We start from the raw sequence: 22,791 nt of genomic DNA on the forward strand, positions 1-22,791 counted from the left end.
GGTGTTCATTGCATATCCTATGGTTATGCTGCTGTAAAATGTTTTTTTACCAGTTTTCTTAGATGGAATTTTATCCACACTTTCTGCTGCCAGTTGTTGTTCTGTTCATGTCCTCGACACCGTCTCTCTCATTAGTCCCATTTTTGTTTTGTACCATTCCACAACTGTTTTCTGTAAATTCTTGTAAAATGTTCTATGGCTTGGGGATTTCCTGCGTAGGGGCCAGGCTTAAAGGGGTACTCTGGAGGAAACAAAATGTATTCAGATCAACTGAAGCCAGAACTTTCTACAGATTTGTAAATGGATTATATTTAAAATTCTCAATCTTCCAGTACTTATCAGCTGCTGTATGCTCCACAGGAAGTTGTGTAGCTCTTTTTAGTCTGACCACAGTGCTCTCTGCTAATGCCTCTGTCTGTGTCACGAACTGTCCAGAGTAGGAGAAAATCCCAATAGCAAACCTTTCCTACCTCTCCTGCTCTGAACAGTTCCTCACACCTGACAGAGGTGGCAGCAGAGAGCACTATGGTGACACTAGAAAGAATTACACAACTTCATGTGGAGCATACAGCAGCTGATAAGTACTGGAAGGCTTGGTATTTTTAAATAGAAGTGATTTACAAATCTGTATAACTTTCTGGCACCAGTTGATATAAAGTAATTTTTTTCCCCTTCCAGAGTACCCTTTTAAGTCCACCTCTACTTGGGTTATAAGGGTAGGTTTATATTGTGTATAGTGATCTGAAGACCTCCTAGATGGGAATACTGAATGTTGCTCCCAGCGTCTTAACCCCTTAAGGACGCAGGACGTAAATGTAAGTCCTGGTGAGGTGGTACTTAACGCACCAGGACGTACATTTACGTCCTGTGCATAACCGCGGGCATCGGAGCGATGCCCGTGTCATGTGCGGCTGATCCCGGCTGTTGATCGCAGCCAGGGACCCGCCGGCAATGGCCGACGCCCGCGATCAATACAGATCCCGGCATCTGCGGCATTGCGCGATTTGAATGATTGATCGGATCGCCCGCAGCGCTGCTGCGGGGATCCGATCATTCAGAACGCCGCACGGAGGTCCCCTCTCCTTCCTCCGTGCGGCTCCCAGCGTCTCCTGCTCTGGTCTGTGATCGAGCAGACAATACTAGAAGATCGCCGATAATACTGATCTGTTCTATGTCCTATACATAGAACAGATCAGTATTAGCAATCATGGTATTGCTATGAATAGTCCCCTATGGGGACTATTCAAGTGTAAAAAAAAAAATGTAAAAAAATGTAAAAGTAAAAGTAAAAAAAAAGTGAAAAATCCCCTCCCCCAATAAAAAAAGTAAAACGTCCGTTTTTTCCTATTTTACCCCCAAAAAGCGTAAAAAACATTTTTTATAGACATATTTGGTATTGCCGCGTGCGTAAATGTCCGAACTATTAAAATAAAATGTTAATGATCCCGTACGGTGAACGGCGTGAATGAAAAAAAAAAAAAAGTCCAAAATTCCTACTTTTTTAATACATTTTATTAAAAAAAAAATTATAAAAAATGTATTAAAAGTTTTTTATATGCAAATGTGGTATCAAAAAAAAGTACAGATCATGGCGCAAAAAATGAGCCCCCATACCGCCGCTTATACGGAAAAATAAAAAAGTTAGAGGTCATCAAAATAAAGGGATTATAAACGTACTGTTACGCCGAGCGCTCCGGGTCCCTGCTCCTCCCCGGAGCGCTCACGGCGTCTCTCTCCCTGCAGCGCCCCTCATGGCCCCCGTCCTGGTGTCACCCTGCCCCGTGCCAAGCTTCACCCTCTGCCCTCCCTCCCCATTCCCACTCCTGCTGTACTGCCTGCCATTGAGGAAACCCTCCATTCTTTCCCGGTGTCCTCGTCCCAGGTAAAGCAGTTGTCGGACAAAAAAAGGGGGAGACCTAAGGGGGGGGTACTGTTACGCCGAGCGCTCCGGGTCCCTGCTCCTCCCCGGAGCGCTCACGGTGTCTCTCTCCCTGCAGCGCCCCTCTCTAGGGCGCGCGCGCGCCAGCTCTCTGAGACTTAAAGGGCCAGTGCACAAATGATTGGTGCCTAGCCCAATTAGCTTAATTGGCTTCCACCTGCTCCCTGGCTATATCTGCTCACTGCCCCTGCACCCCCTTGCCGGATCTTGTTGCCTTGTGCCAGTGAAAGCGTTTAGTGTTGTCCAAAGCCTGTGTTACCTGAACTCCTGCTATCCACCTTGACTACGAACCTTGCCGCCTGCCCCGACCTTCTGCTACGTCTGACCTTGCCTCTGCCTAGTCCTTCTGTCCCACGCCTTCTCAGCAGTCAGCGAGGTTGAGCCGTTGCTAGTGGATACGACCTGGTTGCTACTGCCGCAGCAAGACAATCCCGCTTTGCGGCGGGCTCTGGTGAACACCAGTAGCCTCTTAGAACCGGTCCACCAGCACGGTCCACGCCAATCCCTCGCTGACACAGAGGATCCACTACCTGTAAGCCGAATGACAGTAGATCCGGCCATGGATCCCGCTGAGGTGCCGCTGCCAAGTCTCGCTGACCTTACCACGGTGGTCGCTCAGCAATCGCAGCAGATTGCCCAACAAGGACAGCAGCTGTCGCAGTTGACCGCCACGTTACAGCAACTTCTGCCTCTGCTACAGCAGCAACCATCTCCTCCGCCAGCTCCTGCACCTCCTCCGCAGCGAGTGGCCGCCCCTAGCCTCCGCTTGTCCCTGCCAGACAAATTTGATGGGGACTCTAGACTCTGCCGTGGATTTCTGTCTCAATGTTCCCTGCATATGGAGATGTTGTCGGACTTGTTTCCTACAGAACGGTCTAAGGTGGCGTTCGTAGTGAGCCTTCTTTCAGGAAAGGCCTTGTCTTGGGCCACACCGCTCTGGGACCGCAATGATCCTGCCACAGCCACAGTCCAGTCCTTCTTCGCTGAAGTCCGTAGTGTCTTCGAGGAACCAGCCCGAGCTTCTTCTGCCGAGACTGCCCTGCTGAACCTGGTCCAGGGTAATTCTTCAGTGGGCGAGTACGCCATCCAATTTCATACTCTTGCTTGCGAATTATCATGGAATAACGAGGCTCTCTGCGCGACCTTTAAAAAAGGCCTATCCAGTAGCATCAAGGATGTGCTGGCCGCACGAGAGATTCCTGCCAACCTGCAAGAACTTATCCATTTGGCCACCCGCATTGACATGCGTTTTTCTGAGAGACATCAGGAGCTCCGCCAGGAAAAAGACTTAGATCTCTGGGCACCTCCCCCACAGCATCCTTTGCAATCTACGCCTGGGCCTCCCGCCGAGGAGGCCATGCAAGTGGATCGGTCTCGCCTGACCCAGGAAGAGAGGAATCGCCGTAGGGAAGAAAATCTTTGTCTGTACTGTGCCAGTACCGAGCATTTCTTGGTGGATTGCCCTATTCGTCCTCCACGTCTGGGAAACGCACGCACGCACCCAGCTCACGTGGGTGTGACGTCTCTTGGTTCAAAGTCTGCTTCTCCACGTCTCACGGTGCCCGTGCGGATTTCTCCTTCAGCCAATTCCTCCCTCTCAGCCGTGGCCTGCTTGGACTCTGGTGCCTCTGGGAATTTCATTTTGGAGTCTTTGGTGAATAAGTTCTGCATCCCGGTGACCCGTCTCGTCAAGCCGCTCTACATTTCCGCGGTCAACGGAGTTAGATTGGATTGCACCGTGCGTTACCGCACAAAACCCCTCTTAATGTGCATTGGACCCCACCACGAAAGGATTTAATTTTTCGTCCTTCCCAACTGTACCTCTGAGGTCCTCCTCGGTCTGCCATGGCTCCAGCTTCATTCTCCCACCCTTGACTGGACCACCGGGGAGATCAAGAACTGGGACTCTGCTTGCCACAAGAAATGCCTCTCCCCCCCTCCCAGTCCCGTCAGGCAAGCCTCAGTGCCTCCTCATGGCCCCCGTCCTGGTGTCACCCTGCCCCGTGCCAAGCTTCACCCTCTGCCCTCCCTCCCCATTCCCACTCCTGCTGTACTGCCTGCCATTGAGGAAACCCTCCATTCTTTCCCGGTGTCCTCGTCCCAGGTAAAGCAGTTGTCGGACAAAAAAAGGGGGAGACCTAAGGGGGGGGGTACTGTTACGCCGAGCGCTCCGGGTCCCTGCTCCTCCCCGGAGCGCTCACGGCGTCTCTCTCCCTGCAGCGCCCCGGTCGGTCCCGCTGACCGGGAGCGCTGCACTGACATGGCCGTCGGGGATGCGATTCGCACAGCGGGACGCGCCCGCTCGCGAATCGCATCCCAAGTCACTTACCCGTCCCGGTCCCCTGCTGTCATGTGCTGGCGCGCGCGGCTCCGCTCTCTAGGGCGCGCGCGCGCCAGCTCTCTGAGACTTAAAGGGCCAGTGCACCAATGATTGGTGCCTGGCCCAATTAGCTTAATTGGCTTCCACCTGCTCCCTGGCTATATCTGCTCACTGCCCCTGCACTCCCTTGCCGGATCTTGTTGCCTTGTGCCAGTGAAAGCGTTTAGTGTTGTCCAAAGCCTGTGTTACCTGAACTCCTGCTATCCACCTTGACTACGAACCTTGCCGCCTGCCCCGACCTTCTGCTACGTCTGACCTTGCCTCTGCCTAGTCCTTCTGTCCCACGCCTTCTCAGCAGTCAGCGAGGTTGAGCCGTTGCTAGTGGATACGACCTGGTTGCTACTGCCGCAGCAAGACCATCCCGCTTTGCGGCGGGCTCTGGTGAACACCAGTAGCCTCTTAGAACCGGTCCACCAGCACGGTCCTTGCCAATCCCTCGCTGACACAGAGGATCCACTACCTGTAAGCCGAATCGTGACACGTACTAATTTGGTTAAAAAGTTTGTGATTTTTTTTAAGCGCAACAATAATATAAAAGTATGTAATAATGGGTATCATTTTAATCGTATTGACCCACAGAATAAAGAACACATGTCATTTTTACCATAAATTGTACGGCGTGAAAACAAAACCTTCCAAAATTAGCAAAATTGCGTTTTTCGTTTTAATTTCCCCACAAAAATAGTGGTTTTTGGTTGCGCCATACATTGTATGATATAATGAGTGATGTCATTACAAAGGACAACTGGTTGCGCAAAAAACAAGCCCTCATACTAGTCTGTGGATGAAAATATAAAAGAGTTATGATTTTTAGAAGGCGAGGAGGAAAAAATGAAAACGTAAAAATTAAATTGTCTGAGTCCTTAAGGCCAAAATGGGCTGAGTCCTTAAGGGGTTAAGCAGTGCCCATAGGCTGGTACCCGACCCATAGCTTCCTGTCACGATGCCGGCTGGCAGGTAGTGGACCCTCTGTGCCAGAGAGGGATTGGCGTGGACCGTGCTAGTGGACCGGTTCTAAGCCACTACTGGTTTTCACCAGAGCCCGCCGCAAAGCGGGATGGTCTTGCTGCGGCGGTAGTGACCAGGTCGTATCCACTAGCAACGGCTCACCTCTCTGGCTGCTGAAGATAGGCGCGGTACAAGGGAGTAGGCAGAAGCAAGGTCGGACGTAGCAGAAGGTCGGGGCAGGCAGCAAGGATCGTAGTCAGGGGCAACGGCAGAAGGTCTGGAAACACAGGCAAGGAACACACAAGGAACGCTTTCACTGGCACTAAGGCAACAAGATCCGGCAAGGGAGTGCAAGGGAAGTGAGGTAATATAGGGAAGTGCACAGGTGAAAACCCTAATTGGAACCACTGCGCCAATCAGCGGCGCAGTGGCCCTTTAAATCGCAGAGACCCGGCGCGCGCGCGCCCTAGGGAGCGGGGCCGCGCGCGCCGGGACAGAACAGACGGGGAGCGAGTCAGGTAGGGGAGCCGGGGTGCGCATCGCGAGCGGGCGCTACCCGCATCGCGAATCGCATCCCGGCTGGCAGCAGGATCGCAGCGCCCCGGGTCAGAGGACGTGACCGGAGCGCTGCAGCGGAGGGAGTGAAGCGAGCGCTCCGGGGAGGAGCGGGGACCCGGAGCGCTCGGCGTAACAGTACCCCCCCCCTTGGGTCTCCCCCTCTTCTTGGAGCCTGAGAACCTGAGGAGCAGACTTTTGTCAAGGATGTTGTCCTCAGGTTCCCAGGATCTCTCTTCAGGACCACAACCCTCCCAGTCTACTAAAAAAAAATTTTTCCCTCTGACCTTTTTGGCAGCCAAAATTTCCTTGACCGAGAAGACGTCCGAGGAGCCGGAAACAGGAGTGGGAGGAACAGATTTGGGAGAAAAACGGTTGAGGATGAGTGGTTTGAGAAGAGAGACGTGAAAGGCATTAGGGATACGAAGAGAAGGAGGAAGAAGAAGTTTATAAGAGACAGGATTAATTTGACACAAAATTTTGAAAGGACCAAGATAGCGTGGTCCCAACTTGTAGCTAGGGACACGGAAGCGGACATATTTAGCGGAGAGCCATACCTTGTCTCCAGGGGAAAAAACGGGGGGAGCTCTTCTTTTCTTATCCGCGAACCTCTTCATGCGTGAAGAAGCCTGTAAGAGAGAATTTTGGGTCTCTCTCCATATAATGGAAAGGTCACGAGAAATTTCATCCACAGCGGGCAGACCAGAGGGCAAGGGGGTAGGGAGGGGGGGAAGAGGGTGACGGCCGTACACCACGAAAAATGGGGATTTGGAGGAAGATTCAGAGACCCTGAAGTTATACGAGAATTCGGCCCATGGAAGGAGATCTGCCCAGTCATCCTGGCGGGAGGAAACAAAATGTCGCAAATAATCACCCAGGATCTGGTTAATTCTTTCTACTTGTCCATTGGACTGGGGATGATATGCAGAGGAAAAATTTAATTTAATCTTGAGTTGTTTACAGAGAGCTCTCCAGAATTTAGACACGAATTGGACCCCTCTATCCGAGACAATCTGCGTAGGCAACCCGTGAAGACGAAAAATGTGTACAAAAAATTGTTTAGCCAACTGAGGCGCAGAAGGAAGACCAGGAAGAGGGATGAAATGTGCCATTTTGGAGAATCGATCAACGACCACCCAAATAACGGTGTTGCCACGGGAAGGGGGTAAATCAGTAATAAAATCCATACCAATCAGAGACCAAGGCTGTTCGGGGACAGGCAGAGGATGAAGAAAACCAGCGGGCTTCTGGCGAGGAGTCTTATCCCGGGCACAGATAGTGCAGGCTCGCACAAAGTCCCCAACATCCGTCTCCAGAGTCGGCCACCAATAGAAGCGGGAGATGAGTTGCACAGATTTCTTGATGCCCGCATGACCTGCGAGATGGGAGGAGTGACCCCATTTGAGGATTCCGAGGCGTTGGCGTGGAGAAACAAAGGTCTTTCCTGGAGGAGTCTGCCTGATGGAGGCAGGAGAAGTGGAGATCAGGCAGTCAGGTGGAATGATGTGTTGCGGAGGGAGATCAACTTCTGAGGCATCCGAGGAACGAGAGAGAGCATCGGCCCTAATGTTCTTATCGGCAGGACGAAAGTGAATCTCAAAATTAAATCGGGCAAAGAACAGAGACCACCGGGCCTGGCGAGGATTCAGCCGTTGGGCCGACTGGAGGTAGGAGAGGTTCTTGTGGTCGGTGTAGATAATAACAGGAAATCTTGATCCCTCCAGCAGATGCCTCCATTCCTCAAGTGCTAATTTAATGGCTAGAAGCTCTCGATCCCCGATGGAGTAGTTCCTCTCCGCTGGAGAGAAGGTCCTAGAGAAAAAACCACAAGTGACAGCATGCCCGGAAGAATTTTTTTGTAGAAGAACAGCTCCAGCTCCTACTGAGGAGGCATCAACCTCCAATAGGAAGGGTTTGGAAGGGTCAGGTCTGGAGAGCACGGGAGCCGAAGAAAAGGCAGACTTGAGTCGTTTAAAGGAGTCTTCTGCTTGAGGAGGCCAGGACTTGGGATCAGCATTTTTTTTGGTTAAAGCCACGATAGGAGCCACAATGGTAGAAAAATGTGGAATAAATTGCCTGTAATAATTGGCGAACCCCAAAAAGCGTTGGATAGCACGGAGTCCGGAGGGGCGTGGCCAATTTAAGACGGCAGAGAGTTTGTCTGGATCCATCTGTAGTCCCTGGCCAGAGACCAAATATCCTAGAAAAGGAAGAGATTGGCATTCAAACAGACATTTCTCAATTTTGGCATAGAGTTGGTTGTCACGAAGTCTCTGAAGAACCATACGGACATGCTGGCGGTGTTCTTCTAGATTGGCAGAAAAAATTAGGATATCGTCCAGATATACCACAACACAGGAGTATAACAGATCACGAAAAATTTCATTGACAAAGTCTTGGAAGACGGCAGGGGCATTGCACAGTCCAAAGGGCATGACCAGATACTCAAAGTGTCCATCTCTGGTGTTAAATGCCGTTTTCCACTCGTCCCCCTCTCTGATGCGGATGAGGTTATAGGCGCCTCTTAAGTCCAATTTAGTGAAGATGTGGGCACCTTGGAGGCGATCAAAGAGTTCAGAGATGAGGGGTAAGGGGTAGCGGTTCTTAACCGTGATTTTATTAAGACCGCGGTAGTCAATGCAAGGACGTAGGGAGCCATCTTTTTTGGACACAAAGAAAAATCCGGCTCCGGCAGGAGAGGAAGATTTACGGATAAAGCCCTTTTTTAGATTCTCCTGGACGTATTCGGACATGGCAAGAGTCTCTGGGGCAGAGAGAGGATAAATTCTGCCCCGGGGTGGAGTAGTACCCGGGAGGAGGTCGATAGGGCAATCATAAGGCCTGTGAGGAGGTAGAGTCTCAGCTTGTTTTTTGCAGAAAACATCCGCGAAGTCCATATAGGCCTTAGGGAGACCGGTTACTGGAGGAACCACAGAGTTACGGCAAGGGTTACTGGGAACCGGTTTTAGACAGTTCTTGGAACAAGAGGACCCCCAACTCTTGATCTCCCCAGTGGACCAATCCAGGGTTGGGGAATGAAGTTGAAGCCAGGGAAGTCCAAGGAGAATCTCCGAGGTGCAATTGGGGAGGACCAAAAGTTCAATCCTCTCATGATGAGATCCGATGCTCATAAGAAGGGGCTCCGTGCGGAAACGTATGGTACAGTCCAATCTTTCATTATTTACACAATTGATGTAGAGGGGTCTGGCGAGACTGGTCACTGGGATGTTGAACCTGTTGACGAGAGAGGCCAAAATAAAATTTCCTGCAGATCCAGAGTCCAAGAAGGCCACTGTAGAGAAGGAGAAGGCAGAGGCAGACATCCGCACAGGCACAGTAAGACGTGGAGAAGCAGAGTAGACATCAAGGACTGTATCACCTTTGTGCGGAGTCAGCGTACGTCTTTCCAGGCGGGGAGGACGGATAGGACAATCCCTCAGGAAGTGTTCGGTACTAGCACAGTACAGGCAGAGGTTCTCCATACGGCGTCGTGTCCTCTCTTGAGGTGTCAGGCGAGACCGGTCGACCTGCATAGCCTCCACGGCGGGAGGCACAGGAACAGATTGCAGGGGACCAGAGGAGAGAGGAGCCGAGGAGACGAAACGCCTCGTGCGAACAGAGTCCATATCTTGGCGGAGTTCCTGACGCCTTTCAGAAAAACGCATGTCAATGCGAGTGGCTAGGTGAATAAGTTCATGTAGATTAGCAGGAATTTCTCGTGCGGCCAGAACATCTTTAATGTTGCTGGATAGGCCTTTTTTGAAGGTCGCGCAGAGGGCCTCATTATTCCAGGACAATTCTGAAGCAAGTGTACGGAATTGTACGGCATACTCGCCAACGGAAGAATTACCCTGGACCAGGTTCAACAGGGCAGTCTCAGCAGAAGAGGCTCGGGCAGGTTCCTCAAAGACACTTCGGATTTCCGAGAAGAAGGAGTGTACAGAGGCAGTGACGGGGTCATTGCGGTCCCAGAGCGGTGTGGCCCATGACAGGGCTTTTCCGGACAGAAGACTGACTACGAAAGCCACCTTAGACCTTTCAGTGGGAAACAGGTCCGACATCATCTCCAGATGCAGGGAACATTGGGAAAGAAAGCCACGGCAAAACTTAGAGTCCCCATCAAATTTATCCGGCAAGGATAAGCGTATCCCAGGAGCGGCCACTCGCTGCGGAGGAGGTGCAGGAGCTGGCGGAGGAGATGACTGCTGAAGCTGTGGTAGCAACTGTTGTAGCATAACGGTCAGTTGAGACAGCTGTTGGCCTTGTTGCGCTATCTGTTGTGACTGCTGGGCGACCACCGTGGTGAGGTCAGCGACAACTGGCAGAGGAACTTCAGCGGGATCCATGGCCGGATCTACTGTCACGATGCCGGCTGGCAGGTAGTGGACCCTCTGTGCCAGAGAGGGATTGGCGTGGACCGTGCTAGTGGACCGGTTCTAAGCCACTACTGGTTTTCACCAGAGCCCGCCGCAAAGCGGGATGGTCTTGCTGCGGCGGTAGTGACCAGGTCGTATCCACTAGCAACGGCTCACCTCTCTGGCTGCTGAAGATAGGCGCGGTACAAGGGAGTAGGCAGAAGCAAGGTCGGACGTAGCAGAAGGTCGGGGCAGGCAGCAAGGATCGTAGTCAGGGGCAACGGCAGAAGGTCTGGAAACACAGGCAAGGAACACACAAGGAACGCTTTCACTGGCACTAAGGCAACAAGATCCGGCAAGGGAGTGCAAGGGAAGTGAGGTAATATAGGGAAGTGCACAGGTGAAAACCCTAATTGGAACCACTGCGCCAATCAGCGGCGCAGTGGCCCTTTAAATCGCAGAGACCCGGCGCGCGCGCGCCCTAGGGAGCGGGGCCGCGCGCGCCGGGACAGAACAGACGGGGAGCGAGTCAGGTAGGGGAGCCGGGGTGCGCATCGCGAGCGGGCGCTACCCGCATCGCGAATCGCATCCCGGCTGGCAGCAGGATCGCAGCGCCCCGGGTCAGAGGACGTGACCGGAGCGCTGCAGCGGAGGGAGTGAAGCGAGCGCTCCGGGGAGGAGCGGGGACCCGGAGCGCTCGGCGTAACACTTCCCATCTGTTGCCCATGGGCTGACATGTGACCCATAGCAGTCTATCCAGTGCCCATGGGCTGGGACAAGACCAATAGCATCCCATTTGTTGTCTATGGGCTGGTACCTGAACCATAGCGTCCCATCCACTGCCTATAGGCTGGCATGCAACCCATACAATACCATCTGTTGCCCATGGGCTGGCATGTGACCTATAGCAGTCCATCTGGTGCCCATAGGCTGAAACCTATAGCGTCCCATTCGGTGGCCATGGGCTGGCATACGACCCATAGGATCCCAGTGGGTGCCCATAGGTTGGCATGTGACTCATAGCTGTATATTTGACACTTTGGACACATTTATGTCAAATTTTGAAACAGAAAATTATTGTAGCCCCGCTTTATTAGTGTAGGGACTGTTCTGGGACTTGCTTTTCTGCCATGTGTTCCTGAGGAATACACTCATAGAGGCTGAGCCCATAGCTATAGATAGATGGCGGATTATAGTCAGACTTTCTATGGCAGCTTTGGCGCACTATTATATGGACTCCATATTCTACACTATAAAGTATGTAAGAACTGGAGCAGATTAATGTAGAGAAGCTCATTCACCCATCATCATCTTTAATGTATATATATTAGTGAGTGCTGAGATTAGACAAGTGACGTATAAGTTATTTAATGTTTCTGTGCAATTTTATATGTACTGGTTCTAATGCTTACTGTTGTGCATTCTAAGAAGTGCTCCCCCGCACTGTGTAAATGGTACTTTCCTATTGCTTTATGTGACTGGGAAGTGTGGCAGCCATGTGGAGTGTTCTCTCCGCTGTCATTTTGAATGAAGCCGTAATAAGACGCACTATCGATCCCCAAGGCCTCATGGGATTAACATATAATGCACTTGTATCAGTGAAGGAGAAATAACCCTTTACCCTCAGTCATAAACTACCAACTTGAAATAAGAATGGACATTTTCTTAGGACTGGTCATCAGTGTTAGAATGATGGGGTCCAAGCACCCCCACCGATCGGCTGCATAATTTTTCACCCTGCACAGCTCGGCACACATGATAGTGGATGTACCTGGTACTAAAGCTCCAACAAAAGGGACTAATGGTAATACCAGATATACATGGCTAGAACCTAATCCTTGGGCAGATATAGTCATCCGTAAGAAGATTAGGGCTGGGCGGTATACCAGTTCATACCGAATACCGAAATTTTTGTGCTGCAAGATATGAATTTTCCCCCATACCGCAATACCGGTTTGGCCCCTCCCCCTCGGGAATGAATGAATCATCAGCCCAGCACTGTGCTGTCCCCACATCAGGGAACTAATCATATGTGACCCACGAGCGCTGTTCTGCTCCCCCCACCCCAATTAATTATCAGCGCTGCGCTGTCCCCATCGGGGTAAATACTCACATCACCCGCAAGCGCTGCCCTCCTCGTCCTCCTGTTTGTTTCGTGCCGCCGGCGCTGACACTCTATACTGTATGCTGTATCCCTATGCCCAGGTTGCAAAAGATAAACAAAATAAACTTTAACTCACCTTCTTCGTTGGCCTTACGCTCTTCCTGGGGACGGGAACGTCGGAGAGCCGTCAGCCTATCACCGGCCGCAGCGATGTTCCGCCTCGGCCGGTGATAGGCTGAGCCCACTGTCATGTAAGAAGCTGGCTGGTTTCTTACATGACTGTGGGCTCAGCCTATCACCGGCCAAGGTAGAACATCGCTGCGGCCGGTGATAGACTGACGGCTCTCCGACGTTCCCGTCCCCAGGAAGAGCGCAAGGCCGACGTAGGAACGTGCATTAAAGTTTATTTTGTTTACCTTTTGCAGCCCGGGCATAGGGATACCGCGTACAGTATAGAGTGTCAGCGCCGGCGGCCCGCAACAAACAAGAGGACGAGGAGGGCAGCGCTTGCGGGTGATATGTGAGTAGTACCCCGATGGGGACAGCACAGCGCTGGGCTGATAATTAATTGGGCGGGGAAATACTGTTATAGACCGTGGAACCCCCATAAGTTACAAAAATACTGTGATTTGGTCATACCGCCCAGCCCTAGAGCAGATATAAGCAGCTGTGAGCAGATATACGCAGCTGTGACCAGATATATATGCAGCCGTGACCAGATATACGCAGCTGTGAGCAGATCACTGAGCAGATACACACAGCCATGAGAAGATATACGCAGCTGTGAGCAGATCACTGAGCAGATATTCGCAGCTGTGAGCAGATCACTGAGCAGATACACACAGCCATGAAAAGATATATACGCAGCTGTGAGCAGATCACTGAGCAGAAACAGAAAGCCATGAGAAGATACACACAGCTGTGAGCAGATCACTGAGCAGATACAGACAGCCATGAGAAGATATACGCAGCTGTGAGCAGATCACTGAGCAGATACACACAGCATAAGAAGATATATGCAGCTGTGAGCAGATCACTGAGCAGATACAGACAGCCATGAGAAGATATACGCAGCTGTGAGCAGATCACTGTGCAGATACACACAGCCACGACAAGATATACGCAGCTGTGAGCAGATCACTAAGCAGATACACACAGCCATGAGAAGATGTACGCAGCTGTGAGCAGATCATTGTGCAGATACATACAGCATGAGAAGATATACGCAGCTGTGAGCAGATCACTGGGCAGATATTTACACAGCTGTGAGCTGATCACTGAGCAGATATACACAGCAGGAGCAGATATACGCAGATATAAGCAGATCACTGAGCAGATACAGACAGCCATGAGAAGATATACACAGCTGTGAGCAGATCACTGAGCAGATACACACAGCATAAGAAGATATATGCAGCTGTGAGCAGATCACTGAGCAGATACAGACAGCCATGAGAAGATGTACGCAGCTGTGAGCAGATCACTGTGCAGATATACAGAGCTGTGAGCAGATCACTGAGCAGATATACACAGCCATGAGATGATATATGCAGCTCTGAGCAGATCACTGAGCAGATACACACAGCCATGAGAAGATGTACGCAGCTGTGAGCAGATCACTGAGCAGATACAGACAGCCATGAGAAGATATACACAGCTGTGAGCAGATCACTGAGCAGATACACACAGCCTTGAGAAGATATACGCAGCCATGAGCAGATCACTGCAGCTGTGAGCAGATCACTGTGCAGATACACACAGCCATGAGAAGATGTACGCAGCTGTGAGCAGATCATTGTACAGATACATACAGCATGAGAAGATATACGCAGCTGTGAGCAGATCACTGGGCAGATATTTACGCAGCTGTGAGCAGCTCCCTGAGCAGATATACACAGCATGAGCAGATATACGCAGATGTAAGCAGATCACTGATCAGATACAGACAGCCATGAGAAGATATATGCAGCTGTGAGCAGATCACTGTGCAGATACACACAGCCATGAGAAGATATACGCAGCTGTGAGCAGATCACTGTGCAGATACACACAGCCATGAGAAGATATACGCAGCTGTGAGCAGATCTACTGAGCAGATATACACAGCCGTGAGCAGATCACTGCAGCTGTGAGCAGATCACTAAGCAGATACACACAGCCATGAGAAGATATATGCAGCTGTGAGCAGATCACTGAGCAGATATACGTAGCTGTGAGCAGATCTCTGAGCAGATACAGACAGCCATGAGAAGATATACGCAGCTGTGAGCAGATCACTGAGCAGATACACACAGCCTTGAGAAGATATACACAGCTGTGACCAGATCACTGAGCAGATATACGCAGCTGTGAGCAGATCACTGAGCAGATACAGACAGCCATGAGAAGATATACGCAGCTGTGAGCAGATCACTGAGCAGATACACACAGCCTTGAGAAGATATACACAGCTGTGACCAGATCACTGAGCAGATACAGCATGTGAAGATATATGCAGCCGTGAGCAGATCACTGAGCAGATACACACAGCCATGTGAAGATATACGCAGCTGTGAGCAGATCACTGAGCAGATATACGCAGCTGTGAGCAGATCACTGAGCAGATACACACAGCCATGAGAAGATATACGCAGCTGTGAGCAGATCACTGAGCAGATACACACAGCCATGAGAACATATACGCAGCTGTGAGCAGATCACTGAGCAGATACACACAGCCATGAGAAGATATACGCAGCTGTGAGCAGATCACTGTGCAGATACATACAGCATGAGAAGATATACGCAGCTGTGAGCAGATCACTGAGCAGATACAGACAGCCATGAGAAGATATATGCAGCTGTGAGCAGATCACTGAGCAGATACACACAGCCCTGAGAATATATACGCAGCTGTGAGCAGATCACTGAGCAGATATACGCAGCTGTGAGCAGATACAAACAGCCATGAGAAGATATACGCAGCTGTGAGCAGATCACTGTGCAGATACATACAGCATGAGAAGATATACGCAGCTGTGAGCAGATCACTTAGCAGATACAGACAGCCATGAGAAGATATACGCAGCTGTGAGCAGATCACTGTGCAGATACACACAGCCATGAGAAGATATACGCAGCTGTGAGCAGATCACTGTGCAGATACACACAGCCATGAGAATATATACGCAGCTGTGAGCAGATCACTGTGCAGATACATACAGCATGAGAAGATATACGCAGCTGTGAGCAGATCACTGAGCAGATATACACAGCCGTGAGCAGATCACTGCAGCTGTGAGCAGATCACTAAGCAGATACACACAGCCATGAGAAGATATATGCAGCTGTGAGCAGATCACTGAGCAGATATACGTAGCTGTGAGCAGATCTCTGAGCAGATACAGACAGCCATGAGAAGATATACGCAGCTGTGAGCAGATCACTGAGCAGATACATACAGCATGAGAAGATATACACAGCTGTGACCAGATCACTGAGCAGATATACGCAGCTGTGAGCAGATCACTGAGCAGATACACACAGCCTTGAGAAGATATACACAGCTGTGACCAGATCACTGACCAGATATACGCAGCTGTGAGCAGATCACTGAGCAGATACACACAGCCTTGAGAAGATATACACAGCTGTGACCAGATCACTGAGCAGATATACGCAACTGTGAGCAGATCACTGAGCAGATACACACAGCCTTGAGAAGATATACACAGCTGTGACCAGATCACTGAGCAGATACAGCATGTGAAGATATATGCAGCCGTGAGCAGATCACTGAGCAGATACACACAGCCATGAGAAGATATACGCAGCTGTGAGCAGATCACTGAGCAGATATACGCAGCTGTGAGCAGATACACACAGCCATGAGAACATATACGCAGCTGTGAGCAGATCACTGAGCAGATACACACAGCCATGAGAAGATATACGCAGCTGTGAGCAGATCACTGTGCAGATACATACAGCATGAGAAGATATACGCAGCTGTGAGCAGATCACTGAGCAGATACAGACAGCCATGAGAAGATATATGCAGCTGTGAGCAGATCACTGAGCAGATACACACAGCCCTGAGAATATATACGCAGCTGTGAACAGATCACTGAGCAGATATACGCAGCTGTGAGCAGATCACTGAGCAGATACACACAGCCATGAGAAGATATACGCAGCTGTGAGCAGATCACTGAGCAGATACAGACAGCCATGAGAAGATATACGCAGCTGTGAGCAGATCACTGAGCAGATACACACAGCCATGAGAAGATGTACGCAGCTGTGAGCAGATCACTGTGCAGATACATACAGCATGAGAAGATATACGCAGCTGTGAGCAGATCGCTGAGCAGATACACACAGTGTGAGAAGATATACGCGGCTGTGAGCAGATCTCTGAGCAGATACAGACAGCCATGAGAAGATATACGCAGCTGTGAGCAGATCACTGAGCAGATACACACGGCCCTGAGAAGATATACGCAGCTGTGAGCAGATAACTGAGCAGATATACGCAGCTGTGAGCAGATCACTGAGCAGATACAGACAGCTATGAGAAGATATATGCAGCCATGAGCAGTTCGCTGTGCAGATACATACAGCATGAGAAGATATATGCAGCTGTGAGCAGATCACTGAGCAGATACACACAGCCATGAGAAGATGTATGCAGCTGTGAGCAGATCACTGTGCAGATACATACAGCATGAGAAGATATACGCAGCTGTGAGCAGATCACTGAGTAGATACACACAGTGTGAGAAGATATACGCGGCTGTGAGCAGATTTCTGAGCAGATACAGACAGCCATAAGAAGATATACGCTGCTGTGAGCAGATCACTGAGCAGATACACACAGCATGTGAAGATATATGCAGCCGTGAGCAGATCAATGAGCAGATACACACAGCCATGAGAAGAGATACGCAGCTGTGAGCAGATCACTGAGCAGATATATGCAGCTGTGAGCAGATCACTGAGCAGATACACACAACCATGAGAAGATATATGCAGCTGTGAGCAGATCACTGAGCATATATACTCAGCTGTGAGCAGATCACTGAGCAGATACACACAGCCATGAGAAGATATACGCAGCTGTGAGCAGATCACTGAGCAGATATACGCAGCTGTGAGCAGATCACTGAGCAGATACAGAGAGCCATGAGAAGATATATGCAGCCGTGAGCAGTTCGCTGAGCAGATACACACAGCCATGAGAAGATATACGCAGCTGTGAGCAGATCACTGAGCATATATACGCAGCTGTGAGCAGATCACTGAGCAGATACACACAGCCATGAGAAGATATACGCAGCTGTGAGTAGATCACTGAGCAGATATACGCAGCTGTGAGTAGATCACTGAGCAGATACAGAGAGCCATGAGAAGATATATGCAGCCGTGAGCAGTTCGCTGAGCAGATACACACAGCCATGAGAAGATATACGCAGCTGTGAGCAGATCACTGAGCATATATACGCAGCTGTGAGCAGATCACTGAGCAGATACACACAGCCATGAGAAGATATACGCAGCTGTGAGTAGATCACTGAGCAGATATACGCAGCTGTGAGTAGATCACTGAGCAGATACAGAGAGCCATGAGAAGATATATGCAGCCGTGAGCAGTTCGCTGAGCAGATACACACAGCCATGAGAAGATTTACGCAGCTGGGAGCAGATCACTGAGCAGATACACAGCCATGAGAAGATATACCCAGCTGTGAGCAGATCACTGACAGATATACGCAGTCGTGAGCAGATCACTAAGCAGATACACACAGCCATGAGAAGATATACGCAGCCGTGTGCAAATATATACAGCTGTGACCAGATATACACAGCCGTGAATAGATCTATGAGCAGATGTAAGCAGCCGTGAGCAGAAATATACCGTCAAACATAAGCAGTGTGACTGGTTTAGTAGCATTAGGTCTTCTGACACTTTTTTTGTTTTTTGTAAATTTTTTCAAAATAGTGTGTTTTTAGTACTTGCATTTTTTTGTGTTTTTTCTTTTACAAATCATGTGACTCTTTGCTTATGTGATTCATAGATTACAAAAAATTCAACACACAATTACATGTGTCATTATGAGCAGGGGAAAAACCTATGGAGATCTATGGGAGAAAACACCACATATTGGGTGAAAAAAAAAATGCCACCCCTAGAGCATGCTGCGTTATGAGAGAAAAAATAAAAAAGGCCCCGAAGCCAGAAGTGCTGAGGCGTAGCAGTGGGGAAACCTTCTGATGGATACAAAAACTACAATTTATCCTTTTTGTTTTTAACCTTTTAGCGCATATGTGATCAGAGACGACTGTGTTATGCGCAGCTTTATAGAACCCACCAACAATTCACAATGAATCAGGTAAGTACAGTCTGAGGATATCTTGTGTACAATCTGAGGAGATCTTGTGTACAATCTGAGGAGATCTTGCGTACAGTCTGAGGCGATCTTGTGTACAGTCTGAGGAGATCTTGTGTACGGTCTGAGGAGATCTTGTGTACGGTCTGAGGATATCTTGTATACGGTCTGAGGATATTTTGTGTATATGTATAGTCAGGAGGGATATCTTGTGTTTAGTCAGGGGGGGTATCTTGTGTATAGTCGGGGGGGTATCTTGTGTATAGTCAGGAGATGTATCTGTATAGTCATGAGGGGTATCTTGTGTATAGTTTGAGATTTTCCTAGTTTTTAATGAAGGAAAATATAGATTTTATTAAAGACAAGAGGCGAGTATTATAATGCCTTTCTTCCTTTACTGGTTCAAATAGCAGCAAACAAACAGTTAACATAGTGCAAAGAAAAAAGGGTTTTAGTTAGTAACAGGTGTGCTATTGGATAATGGTTCCACCAATCAGTATGCAGCACAGGTGATATAATGTCCAGGTAACACAGCATCTCCCTCTTTCTTTGATGTGAAGTGGAATGAAGGTAAGTAAAACAGATAACATAACTACTGCAACGAGAAATATCAGATGGGAATCTTGGAAACATCTTCAGGCGAAGGCTTGGTGTAATCTAAGAAGGATCCCCGAAGGAAACAAGAACAGGAATGGATGGAGTCCAACGATGAGGAGTCTATGAAGCTGTAGGAAGACAAAACATATATCGTGATAGGGTGGGAGTTTAAGGGTGGAGAGACCCGGTAGGTATTCTGCCTTGAGGACAATATTCTTGTCTAGGCAAAAGTGCCAAATTTCTTTGTCGATGTTCGCTAAGGGTTTTGATTTGGTGCCCCCAAGACGGTTTATGTATTGTACCGCTGAGATGTTGTCCATCTTCAAGAGGATACAACAATGAGATTTGTCTCTTGCAAAACTTTTGAGGGCAAAGAAGCCCACCAGAAGTTCCAGGCAATTTATGTGTAAGGTGGCTTCTCCTTCTGACCATTTGCCACCTGTGGATAGATGACCACAACGAGCGACCCAACCAAGGCGACTGGCATCCGATTCTAGAATATGGTCTGGAATGGAATTGAAAATGGCTTTCCCATTCCATTCTTGAATGTGATGTAACCACCATAAGAGTTCCTCTTCGGTGTCTGAATTCAGAGTCACCTGGTCTGAGTATGATAGACCCTCTCTTAGGTGTTGAGCCTTGAGGCATTGGAGAGCTCTGTAGTGAAGTGGTGCCGGAAATATTGCCTGGATAGAGGCTGATAGAAGACCCACTATGCGAGCTAAGCTCCTCAGAGAAATTTGTCTCTTGTTCAAGATCGACCGAATTTCTTTCCGAATTAATGATAGTTTTCTGTTGGGAAGGTTTAGGAGAGCCAATTGGGTATTGATTGAAAAACCCAAGAATTCTACCTCCTTTGAAGGGGTTAATACAGATTTTTTGGTGTTGATAAGGAAACCCAGATTGGTGAAGAGCGACAGAGTCCATTGCGTATGCAGGTTGATCAAGTGTAGGGTTTGGGCCATAATGAGGATGTCGTCCAAGTAAATTATGAGACGTACTCCTCTGCTCCTCAATATTGCTACCACTGGTTTTAACAGCTTTGTAAAGCACCAGGGAGCTGAGGACGGTCCAAATGGAAGACTCCGAAACTGCCATTTTTGGCCCTTCCATAGAAATTGCAGGTATGGATGATGTGAAGGATGCACAGGTACTTTCAAGTAGGCATCTTTTAGGTCTATTTTGACCATCCAGTCATCCTTGATCAAAAGATCTTTTAAGAGATGGATGCCTTCCATCTTGAAGTGTTGGTACTTCACAAAATAATAAGGTATTACATGAATTTGAATAAAATACAGGTACTTATCTTTGACCAGAGCAGCAAAGAAAGAGGGAGATGCTGTGTTACCTGGACATTATATCACCTGTGCTGCATACTGATTGGTGGAACCATTATCCAATAGCTCACCTGTTACTTACTAAAACCCTTTTATCTTTGCACTATGTTAACTGTTTGTTTGCTGCTATTTGAATCAGTAAAGAAAGAATGGCATTATAATATGAGCCTCTTGCTTGTAATAAAATCAAGAGATGTATCTGTATAGTCATGAGGGGTATCTTGTGTATAGTCGGGGGTGTATCTTGTGTATAGTTGGGGGTAGGGATGTCCCGATACCATTTTTTTACGACAGAGTACCGATACTTTAATTCTAGTACTCGCCGATACCAAGTACGAGTACTTATATTTTAAAGGGAATCTGACAGCAGGGTGACCCGGTTTCTGGTGCTGTTTACCGTATGATATGTGGGTTCTTGTTGTGTACAATGGAGGTGGCTGCTGTAGTATGAGCCAAGATTTCTCTCTTCTCCATTGAACAGAACAGGGAATTTGCATTGGTGGCGAGAACGATGACCACATGGTGAGCAGCGGTAGAAACCGGGTCACCTGAACTATCTACATATAAATCCAAGTTAGTGCAGGTGACTCTGCTGTAAGATTGCCTTTAATAGTAGGGAGTATCCCCTGGCAGTCATTAGTAGCAGCCCCCCCTGTAGACAGCTGCCCCCTTTTGTACAGTCTGAGGATATCTTGTGTACAGTCTGAGGAGATCTTGTGTACAGTCTGAGGAGATCTTGTGTACAGTCTGAGGAGATCTTGTGTACAGTCTGAGGAGATCTTGTGTACAGTCTGAGGAGATCTTGTGTACAGTCTGAGGAGATCTTGTGTACAGTCTGAGGAGATCTTGTGTACAGTCTAAGGATATCTTGTGTACAATCTGAGGAGATCTTGTGTACGGTCTGAGGAGATCTTGTGTACGGTCTGAGGATATCTTGTGTACAGTCTGAGGAGATCTTGTGTACGGTCTGAGGAGATCTTGTGTACGGTCTGAGGAGATCTTGTGTACGGTCTGAGGATATCTTGTATACGGTCTGAGGAGATCTTGTGTACAGTCTGAGGAGATCTTGTGTACAGTCTGAGGATATTTTGTGTACAGTCTGAGGAGATCTTGTGTACAGTCTGAGGAGATCTTGTGTACAGTCTGAGGATATTTTGTGTACAGTCTGAGGAGATCTTGTGTACAGTCTGAGGAGATCTTGTGTACGGTCTGAGGATATTTTGTGTATATGTATAGTCAGGAGGGATATCTTGTGTATAGTCAGGGGGTAGCTTGTGTATAGTCGGGGGGGTAGCTTGTGTATAGTCGGGGGGGGGGTATCTTGTGTATAGTCGGGGGGGTAGCTTGTGTATAGTCGGGGGGGGGTATCTTGTGTATAGTCGGGGGGGGGGTATCTTGTGTATAGTCGGGGGGGGGGGTATCTTGTGTATAGTCAGGAGATGTAGCTGTATAGTCATGAGGGGTATCTTGTGTATAGTCGGGGGTGTATCTTGTGTATAGTTGGGGGTAGGGATGTCCCGATACCATTTTTTTACGTCAGAGTACTGATACTTTAATTCTAGTGCTCGCCGATACCAAGTATGAGTACTTATATTTTAAAGGGAATCTGACAGCAGGGTGACCCGGTTTCTGGTGCTGTTTACCGTATGATATGTGGGTTCTTGTTGTGTACAATGGAGGCGGCTGCTGTAGTATGAGCCAAGATTTCTCTCTTCTCCATTGGACAAAACAGGGAATTTGCATTGGTGGCGAGAACGATGACCACATGGTGAGCAGCGGTAGAAACCGGGTCACCTGAACTATCTACATATAAATCCAAGTTAGTGCAGGTGACTCTGCTGTAAGATTGCCTTTAATAGTAGGGAGTATCCCCTGGCAGTCATTAGTAGCAGCCCCCCCCCCCCCCCCGTAGACAGCTGCCCCCCTTGTAGACAGCAGCCCCCCTGTAGACATAAGTAGCAGCCCCCCTGCAGACCACAGCCCCCCTTTAGACAGTGGGCCCCCATTTAAACAACAGCAGACCCCCCCCCCCTTTAGACAGCAGCAGAGCCCCCCCCCCTTTAGACATTAGTGGCATCCCACTCCTTGCAGGCAGCTCACCTCCTCGGGTCGGGTGCTGCCGCTCTGCTGCCCCGTCCTCCGGTCCGTATCGTGTCGTCCTATGGAGGAGCATGTGACATACACGTCACTCTGCTTCCTCCGTAGCGT

The 22,791-nt window shown here is 49.1% G+C and overlaps 1 protein-coding gene across 1 annotated transcript in view; it reads left to right on the forward strand.

The window, feature by feature from the left end:
* The first annotated feature begins 18,379 nt into the window (after nucleotides 1-18,379).
* Nucleotides 18,380-22,791, forward strand: part of PRDM2 (PR/SET domain 2) — a 169,026-nt gene continuing 164,614 nt past the window's right edge. Inside the window, exon 1 of the mRNA XM_056553416.1 lies at nucleotides 18,380-18,652. Coding sequence (XP_056409391.1) covers nucleotides 18,644-18,652 — 9 coding nt within the window. The 5' untranslated portion in view covers nucleotides 18,380-18,643. The remainder of the gene's footprint in view (nucleotides 18,653-22,791) is intronic.

This window comes from Hyla sarda, unplaced genomic scaffold (assembly GCF_029499605.1).
Source record: "Hyla sarda isolate aHylSar1 unplaced genomic scaffold, aHylSar1.hap1 scaffold_301, whole genome shotgun sequence".
Taxonomy (NCBI): Eukaryota; Metazoa; Chordata; class Amphibia; order Anura; family Hylidae; genus Hyla; species Hyla sarda.